General features: G+C 31.0%; 1 protein-coding gene across 4 annotated transcripts in view; it reads left to right on the forward strand.

Moving 5' to 3' along the window:
* Window positions 1-22,530, forward strand: part of LOC148621986 (xylulose kinase-like) — a 27,142-nt gene extending 4,612 nt beyond the window's left edge. For all 4 annotated transcript variants that reach the window (XM_088571421.1, XM_088571422.1, XM_088571423.1 and 1 more), the window contains 17 exons: window positions 2,877-2,946; window positions 3,754-3,834; window positions 4,338-4,424; window positions 4,687-4,779; window positions 5,570-5,671; window positions 9,223-9,354; window positions 9,788-9,847; window positions 10,254-10,335; window positions 11,565-11,605; window positions 12,965-13,080; window positions 13,582-13,694; window positions 14,693-14,766; window positions 15,083-15,179; window positions 15,906-15,964; window positions 16,255-16,342; window positions 17,499-17,584; window positions 18,779-22,530. In XM_088571421.1, the coding sequence (XP_088427547.1) occupies window positions 2,877-2,946; window positions 3,754-3,834; window positions 4,338-4,424; window positions 4,687-4,779; window positions 5,570-5,671; window positions 9,223-9,354; window positions 9,788-9,847; window positions 10,254-10,335; window positions 11,565-11,605; window positions 12,965-13,080; window positions 13,582-13,694; window positions 14,693-14,766; window positions 15,083-15,179; window positions 15,906-15,964; window positions 16,255-16,342; window positions 17,499-17,584; window positions 18,779-18,838 (1,441 nt within the window). In that variant the 3' untranslated portion in view covers window positions 18,839-22,530. The remainder of the gene's footprint in view (window positions 1-2,876; window positions 2,947-3,753; window positions 3,835-4,337; window positions 4,425-4,686; window positions 4,780-5,569; window positions 5,672-9,222; window positions 9,355-9,787; window positions 9,848-10,253; window positions 10,336-11,564; window positions 11,606-12,964; window positions 13,081-13,581; window positions 13,695-14,692; window positions 14,767-15,082; window positions 15,180-15,905; window positions 15,965-16,254; window positions 16,343-17,498; window positions 17,585-18,778) is intronic.
* The last annotated feature ends 2,042 nt before the right edge of the window (window positions 22,531-24,572 follow it).

A 24,572-nucleotide genomic window follows, 5' to 3' on the forward strand; every position in this document is an offset into this window, starting at 1 on the left:
CCTAAATTTGTCATTGAAACTGACTATTTTTGTTTCTACATGTATTATGTTACCATAGCTACAGATTTTTGTTACAAAATATAAGGAAATTCTTATGGACTTCAGTAATGTTAGGAATTGAAAAATGTATACTTTTTATAGGGAAAAGTTGTTTGATAACCTTGACTAAGTTTTTAAATATAGCTTTATTTCTTCAAATTGGCATGTATTGAGTGCAACCTAATGAAAATTTATCTAAGCTGACCCCTGTGTAGCTTATTCTCCTTTTTATCAAAAGTAAATTTTTAAAAGGAAAGATCCCAGTCAGGAATATGCCATTACTGAGCATTCTAAATTCTGATCATTTCATTTGGTCCCAACATTATGAACTACCGTCGAACCTTGTTAAGGCGAAGTTGAAGGGACCATGCAAAAATTTTGGAGTTGTCCGAGGTTCGAGTAATCCGAGGTCGAGGATAAACCGGAAATACTAGTAGTTTGGTCAATGATTTTTTTCTGTATTTACATCATTTGTTGTGCTTGTACATGTACATGTACTTCACTTCACACAGTACTTCGTAATGTCTTGTGTTTCATATCGGAAAATATTTTTTTGTATGTTGTATATCATGTTTGAAATACTGAATGGCACCGAGTGTTTTAGTGAAATTTCCTTTTTTGTTTTTTCTACATACAAGTTCACAATCAGGAGTATTATTAACCATGTGTTCTAAATTATTACAATAAAATTTCAAATTCACTAGCGAATCGAATGTAGTTGTTGAAATACCCTTACTATCGTCTGTTTGATGTTTCATTAAATAGTCAGATACCATTGCAATTCATCTGTGTTTTTTAAATTTTTTATCAAAATATCTGATATCACTGTTAGTGTAAATTCTGACATGTTATTAATACAATTCATTTCTTTTAACAACAAGCATAATTTTAAGTTAATTAAATAAACAAATCAAACCATAAAGAGTGTCAACAAGTTAATTTTAAAAGCCACGCTAATCGTTGTTAAAACACACTTCGATCATGGTTTGTAATAAATCAATCAGTTTTCTGACTAATTAGTTGACTTCGAGACATCAGGGTTAATTAACCTTTAAGTCCTATCAAGGGGACTGATTGATTACCTGGAGTTATCCGAGGTTTTGATTCATCCGAGTTCGAGTCATCTGAGGTAAAATTGTATTGGAATAAGGGGAGTTTTGCTGGGACTTTGTAATTAGTTTGAGTTATCCGAGAATTCGACTAATCCGAGTTAGACACATCAAGGTTCGACTGTATATTTAATTTGAACTGAATGTATATGTAACTTTTCAATTGTCACTGCAGTAATAGGGATCAACAGTAGCATTTGTCAAAATAATCTGAAAGTTCATGTAATTGTAAATATCAAATACTGGTACCTGTATGTGTCAGTTTTTGGTTCATGTATTTTAAATTTGTGTTTATTATAAAACCATTTAATTAAAAAAAGTAATTCCATATTTTTATTTAATTCAATAAAGAAAAGAAACAGTAGGCTTATAGATTTATCACCCTCCCTGCTTAATCAATTAAGTGGCAGTACTTTATAAAAAAAAAAGGTTATCACTGACTGTACTTAAGAACCAGGATTAGAACATCAGTAAATAAGATACCAGTAACAATACAAGGACAACATCAGGACAAGGCAAAGACACACACTTAAAAGATACCAGTAACAATACAAGGACAACACCAGGACAAGGCAAAGACATACACTTAAAAGATACCAGTAACATTACAAGGACAACAACAGGACAAGGCAAAGACACACACTTAAAAGATACCAGTAACAATACAAGGACAACAACAGGACAAGGCAAAGACACACTCTTAAAAGATACCAGTAACAATACAAGGACAACAACAGGACAAGGCAAAGACACACACTTAAAAGATACAAGTAACAATACAAGGACAACAACAGGACAAGGCAAAGACACACACTTAAAAGATACCAGTAACAATACAAGGACAACACCAGGACAAGGCAAAGACACACACTTAAAAGATACCAGTAACAATACAAGGACAACATCAGGACAAGGCAAAGACACACACTTAAAAGATACAAGTTACATTACAAGGACAACAACATGACAAGGCAAAGATACACACTTCAAAGATACAAGTAACAATACAAGGACAACAACAGGACAAGGGAGAGACACACACTTAAAAGATACCAGTAACAATACAAGGACAACAACAGGACAAGGCAAAGACACACACTTAAAAGAAGATGAAATAACTAAAATAACATGCATAGGGCTCCAAGGAAAGCTGTTCAAAGTCTGCTACACAGATTCTTGATGTTGAAATTGCAGTGTTAAGTCTGTAATGTTCTCAAGTCCCTGCATATCACTTTCTTTGCATTCATTAATTCAAATAACCAACAAGCTTGCATAAGGAGGAAGACCTAGGGTAAGGGACACAAATCTTACAGATCATTTGAATTTTAGTATTCAACATTTGACATCTATCTTGTGTAATCATCAAAGTAACTTGGATTGATTTCATTCTGCTTCAAGTGAAAGCTTGATGGGCTTTGGTGAAATTGAATATGATACAACCATATCACTGATTTCAAGAGTTATGTCCCTTACCCTAGGTCTACCTCCTTGAACTAAATATTTAGTTTGCTAGAAGTTCAGTTTTTTACCTAATTGATCATCCTTCTTTTACTGCTTGAGATAATTTACAGCTGTACATGTCTATTGTTTAACAGTTAAAGTTAAGCTACAGTTTAATGGTCTTTTTGTTCAATTTATCAAAACAAAACCACCAGAAAACTTTTTTTATGACCTGCAGAAAGCAGTAACTTATTTCAATCTAATTTAACTTTGTGTGTCATATTTCAGGACATCAGGTGGTGTCCATGTACATGATGATAAAGTCACAGTTACTGTTCCCACTGCAATGTGGGTAAAGGTATGTATTGTGTGTAAAAGATGGAATTAAATAATTTTTAGTACTATACTTATCTTCCTGAAAGAAATCTCCCTTTTAAACAGCAAAACTAGGGAAATATGCTTATCGTGTGCCTTCCCCAGGTATTTGTTAGTAAAATTCCCCAATTTTACAATGATCCATAGACTTTTTATTTGTGAAACTCTCATGTCTATATAAAATGGAGCCTTATTTTTTTTTACCTGTTTCACCAACAGTAAATACAGGTGTAGTAGGCACTCAACTCTGTCCATCTGTTTGTCCATCTATCATTTTTAGGGGGTAACTTCTTTGTGTAACCTGTAACTTAAATATTAAACCAATACTGTTAAAACTTTGTACAGTGATAAATACATGTGCTCATGGGGACATATGTGTTAAATACATGTGCTCATGGTGACCTATTTGTTAAATTTTTGGAGTAAACTTTATTATGGATAATAACCCCCGATTCATTGGTATTTTAATGTTTCAGAAATAGAAAATGATTATCGAACCTCGTTCATATTATTTAGTAAGTGTTGGAGATGGTAAATATGTGCTTAAATTGTGTGTTACCCTAACTCATATTGTATATCTAGAAAAAAATGTTTTCTTTTAAGGGATAAATTTCTGTGCCTTTTTTCAATTTTTTTTTGACTGTTTTGAGATTGGTTTGATTTAGATGTATACCATCTGCAGACTTTCTTACAACGTTGTTTTAACTTATTGTTTTTGTAGGTTAAGGAGTTAGTGTGATGTTATTATGTGAGTCAAGTGAACTTATATGTGTTTTTTTTTCTGTTTAAGGCATTAGATTTGCTGTTATTCCGTTTACAGAATGGTCTGTTTGATTTTTCATATGTGAAAGGAATATCAGGATGTGGACAGGTAAGTTCGTTTTACTGGTGAAATAACATATTGTAGCTGGTATAAATATAGGTTGTAACATTTTATGTTTAAAGTGATATCTTATTGGCATTTCAAATATATTATTTCATGTCTCATGGAGTTGGTACATTTAGCATATTTTTATATAGACTACCAGTGTTTTAAGTAAACGGACTACCGCCCCTTGTTGTTTTAGTCTTGCAACTAAGATGTATACTAATTTTGAAAATACAATCATAATCTGGTCCATAGCTTATTTCAAAACTGATTGTAATACATTTATGTATGTTCTGTTTGAAAATTTTAAATAAATCTCAGGTAGACACTTTAAATTTATGAGATACATGTATACATCAGAAATTGGACTGTTATATTCTTGTTATTTACTTTAAAGTGAAAAATGTCATAGTTATTTTTTGTGTAGCTTGACCAGGACATAATTTTCAATACATCACTGATTAAACAGTGGGAAAATAACATTTTATATCTTGTGACTTTTGTAGCAACATGGTAGTGTTTACTGGGCCAAAGGAGCATCAAAAGTGTTAGCTAATCTGAAGCCTGTAGAAAGTTTGTATGGTCAATTGAAGGTATGTCACATTTTGTACAAATTACCCTATATAAACTGTAGATTCAAGGTTTATTGCATTTTATTGTGCAAAATTAGTAGCAAAAATCCTGGTCCAAAAGTGTAAAAAATGAAAGGTTATTATTATCTCAAAGAACAAGTCATGATCCATATCAAAAGATTTTTATGCAGAGTGATATTCAAACTTACTGTTACATGGATGACTTCAAGGAGGTACTCTATTTTCTGAGCAGAGCATATGATGTTGTTTATTAAATTTACAGGATCATTTTAGTGTGCCTGACTCTCCAATCTGGATGGATGCAAGTACTCGTGAACAGTGTATCAAACTAGAGGAAGCAGTTGGCGGACCTCTGGTAATATAAATATTATACCCCTACTCATGAGTGGGTGGTACATTGGATTCACCTTGTCCATTTGTCATTCTGTTCGAATTTCATGGCAATTATCTCAGCTCCAAATGGATGGATTTATTTTAAATTTGATGTGTAGCTTCATATAGATGGGGCATACATTGTAAGTGATTTTGGGTGCAGTACCTTATCAACTTGTTTATTGGGACTTTGTCATTTTTCACCATAATGAATGATAAAGAAATTTTCGTCACAAAAATCTTGGCTTCCAGTAGATATTCATGTAGATGGGCATCTTTTTTAATTGATTTTGTTTGCTAACCAATATCAACTTCTTGTTCAAGTGGGGATATGCCTTGGACAACAACACATGCAACTTTAGGTTTATTTTCTTTTAAATAAGTATGAAATTTATCAAATTCTTCTCATTCATGAGTTGATTTGACTCACACAATATTAGCCCTACAAATATATGAGGTTATGTTAAACTGAAAGATGAAGCAGGTAAGTATTCAATGTATATTTAATCAAAAAAAAATTTCTGACCATAATGTTTCTAAACAGTCCAGTTTTGTGAATGAGAGATTTTTGATAAATGCTGTGAAATTAAAATGAGCTCTACAAGACATTTTAGCCCTACATTGTACTTATAAATCTACATGACGATAGAAGTGTAAAACTGATGAAAAAAATAAATGATGTTTTCCTGTTTTTATTGGATTCTATTGCAGCTTATACACCTGATTCCATTTAAATGTTTACAGTTAAGTTAATAGAAAATTTCTATTGACAGAAATTAGCTGAGATAACTGGGTCCAAAGGATTTGAGAGAATGACAGGAGAACAGATTATGAAAATAGCTCAGACCCAACCATTAGAGTATGCTAATACTGAGGTAATATATATTTCCCTTTTTCTCTTTTGTTCATAAAGACTATAAAATTTAGACAAGTGACTCATTACACAACCAAATGTGCCACACATGAGAATCATGTGGTTTTGCAACATATGCAGAGTTCTTGAAATTTGTTTTCTCTGTCACACGTTAGGACTGGCAGAAGGAAAAATATGCCAGTCCCATTGAAAACTTGTCAGTCCTACAATTTTCTGTAAATAGAAAGATTCAACTTTAAATTTTATTTTGATAATGTGATAAGTTCAAATAATAAATTCTCTGTCAAGGTAGATCATACCTAATATTTCTAGTAGATAAATTCTCCTAGTTTTTTCTTGAAGATGGCCCTGAATGTACATACTTTAGAATTTTTAATGTAAGAAACATAGGTCAACAAGATAATTGAGCCTTAATAAGGCTAAAAAAATATGCTAGGTTCTCAGGTGCCGCCGCATCCCTAAAAACCCTTCCACATGTGCGATTTTTATGATGGTAAAATCTAGAAATTTTATATCCGTTCTGGAAATTTTAATATCCAGTCCTGAATAGGCTTTTAATTAGTTAAAGGAATCATCTGCACACTGGACAGAAAGGTAAAAAGTACGATGTGAATGAGGCTGTAATTTAACATTGATCATTAAAAACGAAAGTGTGTTTTGTGGCGGAGAGATGGCTCTTATTTCTTGCCACATCTCATATTCCAGTAAAGTTTTAATGCAATGGAGTATTTTATTTAACTTCTCAACATCCTGTAAGTTCAATTGGATGAAATTTCTCAAAAGAAAAAACTTGCTTCTGATAAAAAAAAAACCCTCCCTCCCGCATCAATTTTTTTAAAAAGTGGCCTGAGAACTTAGGCATTTTTTTTGTATGACCTAAAGCCAATATTTCACTATACTTTATATTGATTCTGTAGGAAATTTTCAATATTTTACGAACTTCTAAAAATCTTGTAGATAAAATTTCTTATAACTTTATATAAAGAACATTTAATTAACATTCTTTCATATTTCAAAATGAAAATTGGGGATTACAGAACTCTTTTTCTTGAAATATTAAAAAGACTGTTATTATGTATACATTTCAATAGAACATTTTCCCATCAAATATCTCCCATTTGGAAGAGGCTTTTTTAAATTCATGTTTTTAATTTTATCATTCTCGCTTTAAAAAAAAAAATCATTTGAAAAAAATGATATATATTTTTTTTTTTTACATCATTTCAAATATTATTTGTTAATTGAAAATATATATGTCTATATGATATTGCAAGATGACAGAAATGCTCTGTGTAATTGGTATGTTCTACCTTAATTTCATTTGCATCTAGATTGTAGACTATACTGTGTTCATTTAGTACGAACTGTCACAAACATGTTTTTTTTGTTCTTGTTTTTGTTTTTTGTTTTTGTTTTGGTCAAATTGTTCTTTTCTTAGATTCCTCTTCGGACATACATGTAACATTTTGGCATTTTATGCCAGACTTAGCTCCTTTAGAAAAAGTGATAGGCCATGGGCCTCTGCCTCTGTTTGCCAACATTTTTATTTTGACTGGTTCTGCACAAACGAATAAAGTGGACATTAAAGGGATAAAGATGCCATTTCCCATAACCCAGTTTATAATTAATCTGATAACCTAAAATACTACAAAAAACATACGTACCGCCACAAACTTAATATCGGACAATAGGACTTGCAATATACATTTATCTGTCGGTCCCTGGCCATTTATGTCAGTTAGGACTAGCAGGTCTGATGATTTTCAAGAACACTGTTTATGATTATCACATGATGGTCATATGTTTTTTTCGTAAACATACAAGTTAGTAAGTAACTTGTTCATTATAGTGACATTTGTAACACATTACCGTATTCTTCCGTGTATTACACGCATCTGTGTATTCCGTGCACCCCCTTCTTGGCAAGGGAGATCAGCGAAAAAAGTTAGTTTCCGTGTAAAATGCGCACTGGGAAGCAAGGAAAAATCACCAGCAGAAGACCACATTGAGATGAAAGGATTCTGGTAAATTCCCCGAAATGCGTATCTTTTCATCATTAATCTTTTAAATAAAAGTATTTTCTATGTTTCCTTGCGTTTGCAAGTCATTTATTAATTAAAATAGTTTATAAATAGCGATGTATTGGATCTGAGTCGGCTGAAATGTTTACATTTCCTGTTCGAATACAAATCAGGTAATTCACTAAAACAACGGCGTCAAGTCCGATCGTTTATAAATAGATGTTTTAATTTGCCAAGTTGTGTATTGATATCTGACATCTGGAAACAGTTCTTCAAGCGGATTAAAGGATTAGTAATAATTGTTTCACCTTTTAAATTGATCTTTTGTTATTTGATAATTAAATGACATTGGGCCCAAGGACAGGTTGGCACTCCTGGTATTGTGTATTTAACGCTCCACCGCGCACAGGCGAAGAAGTTATATTTAGACGACTTGATTTGAGAGAACAGTAAGAAGCTAGTTGTGGTTTTTCGTACAAACTATGAAATGCAAGGAAACGACATTGATGGATAAAACAACTATTAAATAGCAGTAAAACTTTATTTGTTTATTTCACATAAAACTGTTCTCAAAAATACAATGGCTCGATGTTGTCTTTAGTTGATGACTTTGGTTCTGATTCCCGAAAATTACAGACCTGAAAATTATGTCTCTAGAAAAAAAATCTAGAAACTCATTGTTTTGGTGTATACTGTGCATTCAAAAAGTTGAAAAAAAGTATGCGGTATACATGGAAGAATATGGTAAATAAAAGTCAAGATTTAAATCAGGAAACGGAAACACTTGGGAAATTTCACCTATAGGTTACTTCAAATAATAAACTGAATGACTTAGATATTCAAGAAAAATAAAACAAAGAATAAACACAAATTACTTTAAATAAATGAACTGTTTGTGTTTCAAATAAGCATTTAAAATGTATTTTACAATTTGTCTCTGAAAATATTTCAAAAGTTGTATATATTGTTCACATTTTGGTAAATTTTTTGAAATTTTCATTTCCTTGAACAATATGGGCAAAAGTGCACTTCTAAGTACATAAAATAATCTCATGTTACCAAACCAAAATTAACATATGAGAATCATTACAAAAATTATATGACTCATATGTAAATAGTCATATGATTATCATATAAATCAAGCACTATATGGTTATCATATGTGGCACATTACTTGTGTAGCTGTCCAGGCAATTTTATTGTTTGATATATGAGTCATGATACATGTTAGTGTAATCATTTTTTGTTTGCTTTTATTCAAGAGTTTCAAAAGATTTTGGGTAAACACAAACACATTTTTTTAAAATTTAAGTGTCATCTTATTTCTTTCATTGAGTAAGTTTTGGAATATTTTAACCCCAATGTGACTTTAAATGGTAGTAAATTTGATTTTAATAGAACCTAATATGAAAGTTTAGAAGGGGAGATAATCTGACATACATATTTAGAGTCCGAGTAGATGTGGGGTACCCTTTTTGTGAGATTACTATCAGTATTAGTTAGACATTTCCATTTATATGTGTTTTTACAGAGAATATCATTGGTCAGCAGTTTTGTTCCATGTATTTTTGTTGGTGGTTATGCCCCTATAGACTACAGTGATGGTAGCGGTATGAATTTGTTAGATATAACTACCAAGAAGTGGTCACGAGAATGTCTTAATGTGAGTCACCCAATAACAATTTGGCTGTTTTGTACATTTAACAGTCACCCACCCCCATAAAATAATCCATTTAAATGTGAAGAGTGCATAAGTATTTCTTTTTTCCATCAAGGTCACTTAAACCACATACATTTTTTGTATTGAAAAAGTATAAAATAATCTTAATGTCTGTGCATAGTCTTAACTTTTAGACATGCATTCTATTATGCAAGCTGTGAAATGCTTTTGTATGCTAACCTACTTTAAATTATTCTTTTATGCTATATATGAAAGTAAGTTAGCTGGCCAAATAATAATTTTGAAATCCCATTTGAAAATCAACTATAAAATTTTTTAATTTTGAAGACTGAACGTAGTAAATAAAAATGTTGTATAGCATTTTTCTTCCTTTCTCTGGAATGTTTCATTGTCAAATTCAAATTCATTTTTGCAGGCGTGTGGTGAGAATTTGGGAGAAAAATTGCAAGAGCCAGTGCCATCATCTACTGTTGTGGTAAGTAGTTTTAGTAGTCAATAAAAGAAATTTAAATTCAAAACTAAACCACATTGTAAACAAACGGAGATTAAAATCATCGGTATGAGTTTTCACTACTTTAGAATGAGATTTGTTCATAATAAATGAGGACTGCAAACTTTCAAGAAAGGTTATATGTTTTTAACTTTTTTTTTAATTTGTCATTTATGTCATGGTTACATGATTTTCGAATTATATTGATGCAAGATATAAAAGACAAAACGTAAAAAAAGAGTACTACTGGTATAGGGAATGTAATATAAATGATATGTCCTGCGTAGGCTATTATTATCAGTGAATCTGTATGGAATAGCATTGAGCTTGAAATGAATCATGACATCCAAATAAAGAAAATGTATAACAAGTGATTTAAATATTTTTTCAGGGGAAAATATGCAACTATTTCTGTGATAAATATGGATTTCCTGATGATTGTCAGATAGTAGCATTTACTGGTGACAACCCATGTAAGTACCCAAAGAGTAATCAAGGGAACCAAGGTTATAGCGGTAATCCAAAGAATATAATCCAGGGACAAAGACCAGACATGGAAAACAGACGTACACAACAAAGAACAATAAAGTAACCAAAATCATACATACTAAGTAACAAAAGTAAATGAGCAACTCGGACTCCACTAAAAACTGGGAGCATGGACCAGGTGCACTGGTAGGGTAAGCGTCCTCTGCTTTTCTAGAAACACCCGCCAAGTTGCTCATAAAAAGTCGAGTCCGGGGTAGACAAACGAGGAAAGACTGCTGTAATTTTGATTTACATTGTCCCTTATTTGGAACATGTTGATTTAAGTGACACAAATTCTATATTCTTCTGTATATGTGTTGTAAAAAGATATGAATATTCAAACAATCTTAGTTCTAAGAACAGCACAAAGGCATCTTGTTCTAGAATTTTTTTAAGGCAAATATATTAGGTGTTTTAAAAATAATAAGATTCAAAACATTAAGATTATTTGTCATTGAACAAATCCAGAGTAGTACCAGTACCAATGAAAGTTTCTTTTGATGTCTTGACATGACACAACTACTGTAAATACTACCATTAGAGTATGAGGTATATTGGATTGGCTGTAGTTTTCTTTTAATTTGTTTTGTGCTCTGATTAAAAGTGCTATTAAAATTTAAACATACCAAAATATGTTTTAGAAAATTTAAGGAGCCAATATATATCGGTTTATTGGTAGGTTCGGAAGAAAACAATATTATTATCATAAAATGTGTCTACATAGCAATTAAATTGATCCTTCGTTTTACCCAGGTAAAACGTAGTAATGGATGTGACACCGGTAGTTTAATACCACCCAGAAGATAACGCAAAAATAAAACATTTATCATTCTGAATGCACCAAAATTAAACACACCAAAATTATACATGCACATTTTGACAGAAAACCACCAAATTAACCTGATGCCAAATATCCCAAGTTACCATAGTATTATTGTTAAGATTCTTGCATAAAGTAATTTTGTATTTTGTTCAGGTTGATTTCATATTTTTTAAAACAGTTTTACTTTCAAGAACATTAATCATGACTCTTCAATTAAAGAATAATAAAGAATCTTTTTAAAGGCCTACTTTGTGTGATATTTTGTGATTCCCAACTTTTCAAATGTATTTTTCCAGTCAGTCATGTTCACGAACCATAAGGTATTGAAGTATTCTTTCACCTTCATTTTAGCCTCTCTGGCTGGATTGTCACCTAGAGCAGGAGACGCTATTGTAAGTATTCATTATTTTACCTCAGGTAGTATTTTTATACCCCTGCAAGCAAAGCTTTTCTTTTTAAATCTAAGCAAGCAATTGATTTAATCATAATAAGTTATTGTCCACATTGCTGCAGCTTAAAATGTGTCTGATAGTCTTAATATGAAGTCATTGTTTCTTGTTTCCACATTCATCATAAAAAAAACTTGTATATTAAAAAAAGGAACCATCAAATTATATTAAGTAATACTCCAGCTTAGAATCATGCAAATACGATTTATGGTTGGAAAGCCTGCATATTTTAATATTTGATATTTTGTTTAAAATTTTATAGTAAAAAGATATTATCATGTGACTTGTCATATTACCCCTTTTCATAGGAGATATAGATTATAAGAAATGCACTACAAAATTTAAAATTGAGGGAGATAACTTTGCAATGACACTAAAATACAATAGAAACTATTGATTTTTCATTGTAAATGTTCTCTTAAGAACAGACAGATAGGAATGAATGATTATAATTTCATCATATAGACCCATAAAACAACTTAATATCAAAAATAAAAATGTGTAGCATTTTTGGGGGTGTATTACATATTACAGAATTTGCATGATTCTTACAAAGACTGCTACTTAAACATCTAAAGTATTCTTTATACTTACACTTCCTTATACTGTGAAAGTATTATTGTTTGTGGGGTACAAAATTTTGTGGTCTTTGTGGGTCTGGTAAACCATGAAACCAGCAAAGAGGAAATTTCCCATTCATTTGTGTAGTAGAGTTTCAAGTCCATGAATTAAAAAGTCCACAAACTGCCATTTTTTCCCTACAATTTTATACTGCTGTTTATCCATCTTTCTTCAAATTATACATTGTACCATGAAATTCAATACCATCGGTCTAATTTGAATTTGCTTTGGATTGATTTTTAGGGCTGTGGCCATATTTGTTTAGGAAAAAGGGGCCAAAAACTAATATTTCATAAAACTAAGTAGTTGTATATATGATATATTTGAACCACTAATTTCTTAACCAATTTCTGCTAGTTTAAAAGAAAGTCCTAAGTATACATCTGTATTACTTGTTAGTTATTCAGTAAAAGAATAAAACAAGAATTTATTTAAAGACTAATGTAGTGAACTCTTTTAATAATATAGTATGCAACTTTCTAAATATATTTTGCATTTAGTAATGTTCAGAAACAAGTTATTAAAATTTTCTTTCATCTTCATTATCAGGGTCTAAAATTTGTCAGATTAAGTAATAAAGGAACTCTTGGTGTTCTTTTGGTACTTTAACATATGATATATAGCTGCATATTTTTGTTTTTTAAGAACTGCTGTTTATTTAATAATAAATTTATAATATAGGTCAGTCTTGGAACGAGTGATACAGTATTTCTTTGGTTATCAGATCAAAAAGCAGAAACAGATGGACACATACTAGTCAACCCAATAGATTCAAATGATTACATGGCCATGGTCTGGTAGGTGTTTTAAAGTACACTCTGTAGATTCTAATGATTACATGGCCATGGTCTGGTAGGTGTTTTATAGTACACTCTGTAGATTCAAATGATTACATGGCCATGGTCTAGTAGGTGTTTTATAGTACACTCTGTAGATTCTAATGATTACATGGCCATGGTCTGGTAGGTGTTTTATAGTACACTCTGTAGATTCTAATGATTACATGGCCATGGTCTAGTAGGTGTTTTATAGTACACTCTGTAGATTCTAATGATTACATGACTACATTTTGGTGCATTTCTATAGATTTTTTCACATTGCTTAGCTACTTTGCAAATAGTTCACCCATTAAGAATATAATCATTATGCTTATTTACCAGTTTGTGATGGAAGTATTTGTAATATTAACTGTGATATTTGTGTGCTACGAATTTAAAATCTGGATAGAACTGGTGGTAATGCACATTATGGTCCACATTAAGTACTTAGATGAATTACATGAATTTTTTTTTTCATAGTTTTAAAAATGGATCTCTTGAAAGAGAATCTGTGAAAGACAAGTGTGCAGAATCCTGGGAAAATTTTGAGGAATTATTGAAATCAACACCAATGGGAAACAATGGAAATTTTGGTAAGATATAAAACAATATTGTGTTCAACAAGGATGACATTTTCCTGCTAATCAGCTAATTGAAATCCGGATTTTACCATTATGATATTTTTTTTTATTGTTTATTTATTTCCAATTTTACCAATTTCGGTTTTGTTTTATGACCTTGTAAAATCGTCACTGGTTCTTGATTATTTTGAGTACATGTATAACAGTTGTTAATGCAGGATAATTGGTTCTGTTTGTTATTGTTATATTAGAAGCATTAAGAAAGAATAATGGACAAAAACTTGACAAAAAGTTGTCTTAATATTTGCTTTGCTTTTGTTTTAAATAGTGTAGTACATAGGACAATACCACAATCAGAAGTATAACATCTTGGTGAACACTGTGGCATTTTTTACCAAAAAGTCTCCTGTTGTATATTATATATACATACACAAAAACAGGGTTACTTGGATGATGTTAACATCTTATGATAAAAAATTACCATTATGTCCATGTTGTTTTTAAAGATGTGTTCATGTTGACTTTTCTTGTTTTCTTTAAAGAGGTTGAGGATTTGTTCGCCATTAATTCCATAAATTGGAAATTGGTTGTTTTCTGTCTGTTAATGGAGGTGTTTTAAATAGGTTCATATAAAGGGGTCTTCAATATACTGAATCTAACCTTGAATTTAGATTAGATATTTTGATCTGTTTTCAAGTCAAATCTAAATGTGTGTGTAAATTTATTATTTTGGGTCCTGTTTTCCATTTGGTCCAATGGATCCAAAATTATACTTGTTTGATTTCTACAAAAATGGAAATCTAGTGGTCCCTTGATATTGTGACTTCAATAGTATTTATAGATTTTAGATATTGGACCAGAATAAGTTAATGTCCAATTTCAATGTTTTAAGTTCTTTGACTTTTATTATTCTGTGTCTGAAACCTATACCCTGTCAAACAGTTATGACTCAAACCGAGATCCTTATCAAGCAGTGGCTTCTTGAGAATTTTACATATGCTGAATTGTAGGGTTGTATTTTGATCAAGTGGAAGTTCAGCCATTGGTGCAAGGAACATTTAGGTTCAATGAAAACAATGAAAAGGTAATAACTTTAACACTTTGTGGAATTTTTTATTTTGATTTATGATATGTCTCCCCTGGAAGGTAAATTAAAAAAAAAATGATGATGCACAACTCATTTAATTTCTATTATAGTGCCATTGAGAAGATATTACCAGTTTGTTGTTTAAATTTTTCTATTAACATTTTGTAAGCACTTCTAGTTTTAGTTCAAATTAAAACAAAAATTAGTAAGAAGTGACAATTTTGACAAAAAGTGAGTGTACTTGACACCCAGGAATTCTTAGACATAACTGACTCATATTATATTCAAGTATTATTTACAAATTATATTATAGGTTGATAGTTTTTCATCAGAAGTTGAAATTAGAGCAGTCTTAGAGGGACAGATGATTGCCAGGAGAGTATATTCTGAACACAGAGGAATGAAAATCAGTAAGTCTTAAGAGGAATTTTAAAAATGACATAGTCACACAAGATTTTCTTTGGGTTTGAAAAACAGAGTTCTGCTTTTCGCACCCTGCTTCACGAAGTGGCAAGGTATTGTGTGATACTGTCAGAAAAGTTGCATGTCTGTCTGTCTGTCTGTCTGTCTGTCTGTCTGTCTGACGTTCCCCCAACAGTTTCTGGATAACAACTGTAGAAGATATAGAAGGATCTTTTTCAAACTGTAAATTAAAATATCATATAATACAGATGAAGTTCAAATTTAAGTTTGAACAGATTATTTACACAAATGTTATGGCAATTTTAAGTTGTTTTTATTCTTAAAATATTTTGCCGGGCCAGGTATTATTTAATGTCCCATGAAGTGCCCTATTTTTTGTATTCTTATTTTCCTGTTCCATTTCTTTTTTATCATATATATTCACTTCTGATTTCACCGATTTCTGCCTTTATAAAATCAAAGTGAGGTATGGAAAAATGTCCATGAGAAAACCACCTCAGAGGCAAAATTTTGATCGAAGTATTTCAAGACAGTATTGTCTAGCATTGAGACCTGAAATCAGCATCAGCAACTGATCTTTTAACATACATAGGTTCATCAGTAATTAAAATTTTGAAGTCTATTTACATTTCATTAATTGCATGTAGATAAGGAAATGCCATTTGGTGGTCATATACTTTGTAGTAGATTTAAAATCATGTTATCTATTTCAGCTCCACAGACCCGACTTATTGCTACTGGTGGTGCCTCAAATAATCAAGGCATTCTTCAAGTAAGAAAATTGCACTGTTTTATGGTTGTAATTAGCTTAGTTCACATTCTACCAGACAAGGTAATATTAAATTAACAAATTTTGACATTACAAGTCAAAATAAGTGTACCTTATACTAGTATTGGGCATTTTTGTAGATTTTTGCCTTATTGTGAAATTTATATTTTTTTGTTTAACTAAATCATAAATGATAAAGATATTTTCTCAGTAATGATGGTTGAGAAGTTAATATATCAACAGTATGCTTTTTGTTGGCAAGTAAACTGAAACTACTAAGTGCATCTTTTCAGGTAATTGCTGATGTTTTTAATGCAGCTGTTTATACTACAAATATAACTGACTCTGCAGCATTAGGAGGCTGTTATAGAGCTATTTATGGTAAGTATGAACTCTTCCTTTAATGAACATTGATACAAATGTTCTTCTCTACATGCAGGGTTTGCAAGAAGAAATATATTGGCTATAAATTTGAAAGAGGGTATAGTTGTGTGTACTATTGCAAGTGTGAAGAAGGGGTAGTATTCCGTAAGGTCACTTAAAGTTCTATTTATACACAGGGATGTGATTTTTATGTGAATATGTAAATTTCCACTTTTAAAAAATCATATTTTTACCGTTGTATTTTACTTTTCATTTACTTCCAATTTCTTCAATTTCCACTTCTCTAATGTTCCATGTATCTCATCCCTGTATACCGTCATCATATACTGCAATCACATTGTCTGTTTCTTCATTCATATATAAAGCAAGTTAGATTACATTTTCCTCTGTTATACCTGGCCAGAATTATTCCATATTTAATATACAGCTTTGACATGATAAGTTGCGCATGAAAATTATTGTCACATTGATCTCAGCTTCTGCTGACAGAATAATTTAAAATTTAGTCACAGCTGGAAATTATGAGTTAACATTGTCATATTTTTAAAGTTTTGCCAGACCCAAACTTCTTATTTGATCAGATGTAGGCTTTGTAAATATAACATGTTAACCATTAAAAATTTTGGTCACTGTTGTCTAAGCATTTGCTTGATAGAATGCTTGAAGACACAGTACATAGGTTAGACATGATTTGAAAAATGTCAACTTCATTTTTCAGTTCTGCTGGAGTCCATTCTTCAGTTTGATGAGCTGGATATTATTTGTAAGGGGTGGGTTTATCATTGGATTGGAAGATGGTCCTCTCTTGGTCAGCTGATAACTATTTAAAGTCCATGTTCTGAATCGTGAAACCAAAAAGTCATTCATTCATGTGCCACTGTTTTTTCTTTGTGACATGTTTAAGTACACAGGTGTAGAATAAGGGAAAATGGTGCAAGCAAAGAAGAACAAATGAGAAAATTTTTGTCATTACAGTATGTCAATTCAATGAAAGTACAATCAATGACTTGCTCTGTAGTTGTATATGCATTTATGTTATATGTGTATTATGTGTATGCTTAGCTCCATGATCACTTTACAGCAGGTGGTTAAAACATTTACCTACTCTTACTTGAAGCTGTTTAATACAGTGCTTTTATTCTTTGTGTTGTAGCTATAACACAGAAACCGTTTGAGGAAGTAGTAAAGAATCACCCACAACCAGTATGTGTAGCTAAACCTACTCCTGGTTGTGTTGAGGTATTTATCACATATATCTGACAATCTGTCACATCTGTAAAGGTTCAGGGTTCACATTTACTTTCAAGAGTGAAAGATCCTTGACTTTTCCCAATTACAAATCAATGGTCCACTTGAGCCTCAATAAAGTGTCAGTTAAAAGGGATTGACGGTCACAGACATAAGTAATTGAAATGTCAAAAGTTACAAGTTAGAAGTTGGGGTCCTTAACCTTGAAACCACACTACTTGAAACCCCTGAGGCTAAGTGAGAATAGTTTGATTATAAATGGTATTATATCAGATTAAGAATGAATATTTTGCTACAATTCACTGTTGACTATTGTAGTTGAACCACAGTCTCATTATTTTGTATAAGGAAGATCTACTTATTATATTATACATTGACATAACATTCATTGAGATAATATACATGTGTTTGTGTGATGAGTTACTTTTGCTATAATTTGCTGATAATATTCTTTCTGTGTTTATCATACTTCATCTTGATTTATGAGCTCACATCCTCTCTTTGAGTCTTATCATTGTCTGTCATCCCTCAACATTTCTTCTCCAATCTAGCTCATTTATTCTCACTATCATCTTTGAGATATATAGTTTTAAAATTGTATCCACTGCATTAGTAATCAAAGTGGTCGCAATAGCGATAAATGAAATATTGGGATGAATATTTGGTCATATTTCAAAAACTAGAGGAGGTAAAGAGAATCTTAATTCAATCATCAGATGCAGCATCAAATTCTTCAATATTTAATCAGTTGACGTTAGTCATAAGAGACAGGTTGTAAGAGAAATTGCTCTTTTTCTGTCAAAATTTACCATTTTCCCACTTTTTGTTATACAAGAAAAGACAAGTTCCAATAAAGAAAAACTGTTAACTGTTAAATATATAGAATCATTAGACCCACAATTTATATAGTAAATTAATTTGCGATAAATACTGTAATCTGATTGCTTAAAATAATTTTGTTATATCTCAATGGATAAAAAAATATTGAAAGGCCCCTATTCAGTTAAATTCAGAGCTACTTTTCTTATATTTAAAGATAAAAATATGTTTTAAAAATTAATTTATAATACATAATTTTTTATTATTGCCAATTCTTAAATGAACTTGAATTATGCAAACATGCTATATATGCATCCAGGTAGTCAATTAAGTCTCATGAATAAATTTATATCCTTCTCTGTTCAGGTTTATGACAGAATGTGTGAGCGGTATAGAATGATAGAGAAGATGATCACAGACAAGTAGTATTGATATTACACACCAAGGAGCTTATCATATCTTCTCACAACAATCCATGTCAAGAAATCTATTAATAATTACACTGTCTCATTCTGTAAATCCTCTCAGTACACTTTGTTTTACAGTGTGTATTTGTGAATCTGCCATGTCAGTTTCTATGTCCCATACATTAATTATTTCCTGTGCAATATTTCTTGTTTTCAATTTACAAATTGTAAACATAAAGTAATCAGCATGGTAATGTGTTTTTGCATGCAGTTGGTGAAATTTTCCACCTGTTTCAAGTTATTTATGAAATGTATTTCCAGTCATACTTGTTATTTAAGCACTGATGCATTTAGAGAATGTTTTTATTTTTGTTATTGTATATAGCGCTGTGTTATATTACTAATTGTTGAAACTATGATAAAAATACTAGGTGCTTGCTGGTTGTGGATTCGTATGTTTAACAATTGACAATGGTTAATATATATATCACTATGGCATTATTTCTTTATTAGACTATGAATTAAGTGCTTTTAATTTTCCATGTAATGCTTAGAATGAATTTTGTAATATTGAGCACTTTATTTTTTAAGAAGTAGTTCTTGTGCCAAACTTAGATGTAAATTTATCTCAGCATGTGTTGCATATAATTATACTGTGTAGCAAAACATTTTACTGCACTTCAGTGTAAACTGGGAAATTTTCATTTTTTGAAAGAAATGGAGGAAATTTTATACTTGCCAAAATAATCTGCTACTAGTATACACAACTAACTGTCCTCATGTATAAGAAAGGTCGTAATATTGACATGCTATTAATATGTGATTTAGTACTGGTTTCATTCTGCATTAAACTCCATATCTTACATGTTTTAAAGCACTCATATCATCTGTTACAGTTTATGCAATTTGAATTTTTATATTTGTATTATAAAATAAACTGTACTTAAAATTTTTAAAGGTTCAGAACATCACAGTCAGTTTTACCGATGTAGCCAAGCCATAAAATCTCAGAAAATTGTTCAAATTGCTAATATAAATGTAGAAACACATATATATGTACTCACAAATTTGAAAGTTTCATGTTGAGGTGCTAGTTCCAGGGAAAGTTCAGTGTCAAAATGAGAATCACATGTACCTATTATTTCATTTATTTGCATTTAAATGCTTACAGTTATAATGAATGTTTTTTTTTTCCTTTTTTCTTTATTTAAAAACTAATATTTTAAACTTATTCAAAATATAATGTCAACTTTAAGGATCCACTCTTGATTCTCAAGTGAAATGTGCCACATGATTTTGGATGTAATAGATATTTCATGTCATGCTTGTATTACTGGAAATATCTTTTGAGTTACATTATAGAAAAATGACTTAATTGCCATTAAGTTCATTTGCATTTATTTGTAGATCATGGCAAAAGTGCTATATTAGATGGTACATGCCATATCATTCATTAATTTTATGTCTAGAAATGTTTTTCCATTAATATAAAATGCGTTTTTTTTTCAGTTGTTCATATCAGTTTTAGCATATTTATATCACAAAAATGCAATTGAAAAATCTACAAAAAAATCTACAACCGATCTTTATTACATTTTAATGTCTTTTTGAATGTGTTCCTGTTTATTAGATAATTCAGGCCATATTTGAACTTGAATTTTTGTTTGTTTTTTGTTTTTTTTAATACATTTGTTAATTGTATGACAACCCCTAAGACTGCTGATGATTTCATTTAAGAAATTCACATGTAAATATAATGCAACTTGATTTGCCTCCAGTGTGTGAAATAAGCTGTTAAGACCTGAAGTTTCCAAAGACCTCACAATAGGTAAATATAAAATTCTTTAATTCAACATAGACCATGGAAGACTTCTCATTTGTGTATTTAGGGTGAAGACATTGGCTGTCAAATACATCAGTTGCCCTTCTTGACTGCTTCTAGACTACTTGGTAGAATGCTTACCAATTGATAAGCAATTTGGTTTGCAGTGGTACCTTAGGTATTGATTAATAATGATGCCAACAGCAGAGGGTACTCTGAAAACATGTAATATATCTGTCAGTATACTTCACACACTGGCTTTTATTAAGTAAAGAAAGTAAGCAATTTTCATCTTAAGTTGGATTTAGTACACATAACAATCAACACAAGCTCTCAAGAGTTTTTGTACCAACTAAGTATTCACTTGTTCTGTTCTACAGGCAACCAACAGTCTTTCAAAAGGTACATTAATTTCTCTAAATACAGTTTTGACAGTGAAAGTTAATAGTAGCAAAAACAATTTTATTTTATCTTATGTAATATCACTTCTCAATTCTGATTAAATATAATAATTATAATTTTTATCTCACAATTTAAAAAAAAAATAATTGCATTTGAAGTGTTGAATGTTTAAGCTTAGAATTTTTGTTTAATCTACTAAATCATGATATTTCCTTTTATCATATTGTTGCTCAGGAATTTTTGTTATATTTCATTCTATAGCTAAAATTATTGCAGTGATTATACTTTAGTTTTATTATGTTCTTTCATCTTATTTGAGAGAAAGCTTTGTTAATTCATATTGATTATGTATACACTTAGTAAAGCATATTATTACACTTGTATTAAATGTATGGTGTGGTGGTACAAAGACTTAATTGTGAAAAAAAAGGAATTACTGAATGTAATTACCAGTATTTTAAATAAGGATTATTCTTTTGAAGTTTAAACATCCAGATCACCTGTGAAAGTATAAATCTCACTATTTATGTCCCACATTTTAACCCCATCTTAAAGTTCACAGGGTTCAGGTTTCACTGTTATTGTTTGATTGGATGTCATTTCTTTGTACAGCAGATTAGAACTTAGGAACGATTTGTGTATATGAAACATTGGTTATATATCCATTTCCTGTTTATGGGATCCCAGTCAGAATTTTAGTGTTGAATATGTTTTATTAGCTCAATCTTAAGTAGCTGTCTTTGTAAGAATCATGCAAAATCAGAAAAAATTTGATATACCCCAAAAAAGGCTACATATTTTTATTTTTGTAATTGAAGTTGTTTTTTGGGTCTATACTATGAAATGAGTAATTATTCATTCAAATCTGCCTGCTCTTAGGAGATAATCAACATTGAAAATCCAGTAGATTCTATTGTATTTGAGCGTCATTTACAGAGTTATCTCCCTTAATTTTGAAATCTACAGTGCATTCTATATAATTTGTATCTCCTAAGAGCACGGGTTATATGAAAAACCACATGTTATTTTCTGTTTACTATGACATTTCAAACAAAATATCAAAAATAAAAATATGTAGGCTTTTTACCCATGAATCACATTTTGCATTATCCTTAGCTGGAGTGCTACTTAAGAACTTCTTAAAATTTTTATGCAGCTTGATCATCTTGTGTGTACCTTGTGTATAAGTTTCATCCCATCCCACCTTACTGTTTACTGAACATCTTTGTTTAAAGAATAAGGGGAAGGGGCTCTGTGTCATATCATCATTCTACAGTTTTTTTACAAAACAGCACAGGATTTTGAATAAATATACCTTAATGGAAATGTGAGAGTGATTATGTTTTTGCCAGGTGTATACAATGACTTAATCTGATGAAATTGAATAAGTTTGTGCTTTTTTAATCAGGTAGTTTGATTTTTAGGAAGTGTTCACTAGTCACTATGATGATAAATAATCAAGAATAAAAATATTTTTAATTTGTCAATTTATTTATACTGAATAAAAGGGGGTTGTTGACTTTTATGCCTCATGCATATGGCGAACCTTGAAATACAAACTTTGCTCAGCAGTTTAGATTCTAATCTTCAGAATAGGAGATTTTAAATCCACTATTTGTTTTAGTTGCTTTTGTGACATCCTGATTGAAATTGTTCCATTTCATGTGTTTGAATAACTTAAGTTAGCTGTCCATACATTTTTTGAAAATATATTGGGAAAATTACAACCCATCACCTGTCAGTTGCTCTAGAACATGCAGTAATCAAAGGTCATATTACTTGGTTGTGTAATTCATATATGAACACCAGAAATTAGTCATTCAAGGCATTCACCTGAATTTATTCTTATAAATTTATATTTTAATGAGTTTTATCTCTTAAGTGGGGAGGAGGGAAGATGACAATGAGATATTTGACAGTGCAGGCACTCCTGTTCAGTGGTTCCCATGTATTCACGCTAACATGCATACTTTGTTCATTAAAAACTAACTAACCAGCAGATAAACTTATGTGAACAGCAAACAGTTGGCCAATCAAGTTGTGTGTTATTTACTTGCCCAACATTCTTTCTAAAACTCTTTCCTACTTTAAAAGCTAAAGGTAGCAACAAAACATGGGAAGACAAGTCAATCTAATTAAAGTTAGACCTGTCAATGACTTTCCATTCCATATTGTCAACTTTTCTTTCATCTGTGGCAACATCCCTTCAGCACCTGCATATGGAGTTTACATATCACAACTCATACGTTATGCCAGAGCATGCCATAACTACAGACTTTCTGTATCACGCTCTGTTGTGTCTGTCTATTTTCCATGTCTGGTCTTACTCACTAGATTACATTCTTTTTATTGTCCCCTTTTGGCAAATGCCGAAGGGGACTTAGGTTTGCACTCCATCTGTCTGTCTGTCTGTCAGTCCGTTAGTCTGTCAGTCACACTTGGTTTTCCGACTTTTTTTTGTAATGCCTCATCCAATTGATTTCATATTTAGTATATATTCTTTTCATGACAAGTTACAAGTTAAGTTCGAATGACGTTACGGTTGAATGATTATTACAGAAGTTATGGCCCTTGGACATAGAAAATTTCATACAATTTTATGTTGTCCAGACTTTTCTTTGTAATGCCTCATCCAATTGATTTCATATTTCTTAGCTAGTCTTATCATGACAAGTTACAAATTAAATTTAAATATTATTGTGGCAAAATGGTTTATATGGAACTTATGGCCCTTTGACATAGAAAATTACATAAAATTTTATGTTTCATCATTTTGATGCAAATTGCTGCTGTCATTCTAGAGTTATTTGCCCTTTAATTCATAATAACAAAGTTTTTTTCAACTTTCCAGGTGATAGAAAGAGAATGCCTTTATGCAGCTTTCTTTAATGCAAAAATGTTATTATCTACTGTTAAATGAAGCTCAGGTTTGATTTTGATGGAATTTGCTTTTGCTGTTCAAAAGTTATATTCTCTTGATTGTTAAAAAATAACACCATCCATTGTTAGTTCACATATATAAAAAAAATCTCGTAAAGGCAATGAGTTCAAAGGCCAAAAGGAGACACTGTATTGCATCAGCAATACTGTCAGAATGCTTGTTTCAATAAGAATCTTGGTTCCCTTGATTACTCCTCCATTCAGTCACTGCATGTACTTCATTCTAGTTTCTGCTCTGATTACCTTTTCAGAATTCTTAAGTTTTTCCCTTTGAATAATGCATTTAAAATAATGAAAGAAGAAATCTGCTGATCTGGAAAGTCATTTGAACAGGAATTATAATGGAGTGTTGTTAAATCCTACATGATGTGACTGAATGGAACAATTAATAGGTTTAATTATAATTAGATTGATACTCAATACACCTTGTGTTGACTCCAGGTCATCTATTAGTTCAGTTATCTCTAGTATATGATAAGGGATTCTTCTCAAAGGCTAGCAATGTTTTGTATTGTAACAAATTAAATCAGCATTCCTTGAATGTAGCTTGAACATTTAACAAAGAGAAACTTTTTCAGGAAAGAAATAG

Source organism: Perna viridis, chromosome 3 (genome assembly GCF_037379345.1).
Source record: "Perna viridis isolate PV_CMFRI_1.1 ecotype Kerala chromosome 3, ASM3737934v1, whole genome shotgun sequence".
Classification (NCBI taxonomy): Eukaryota; Metazoa; Mollusca; class Bivalvia; order Mytilida; family Mytilidae; genus Perna; species Perna viridis.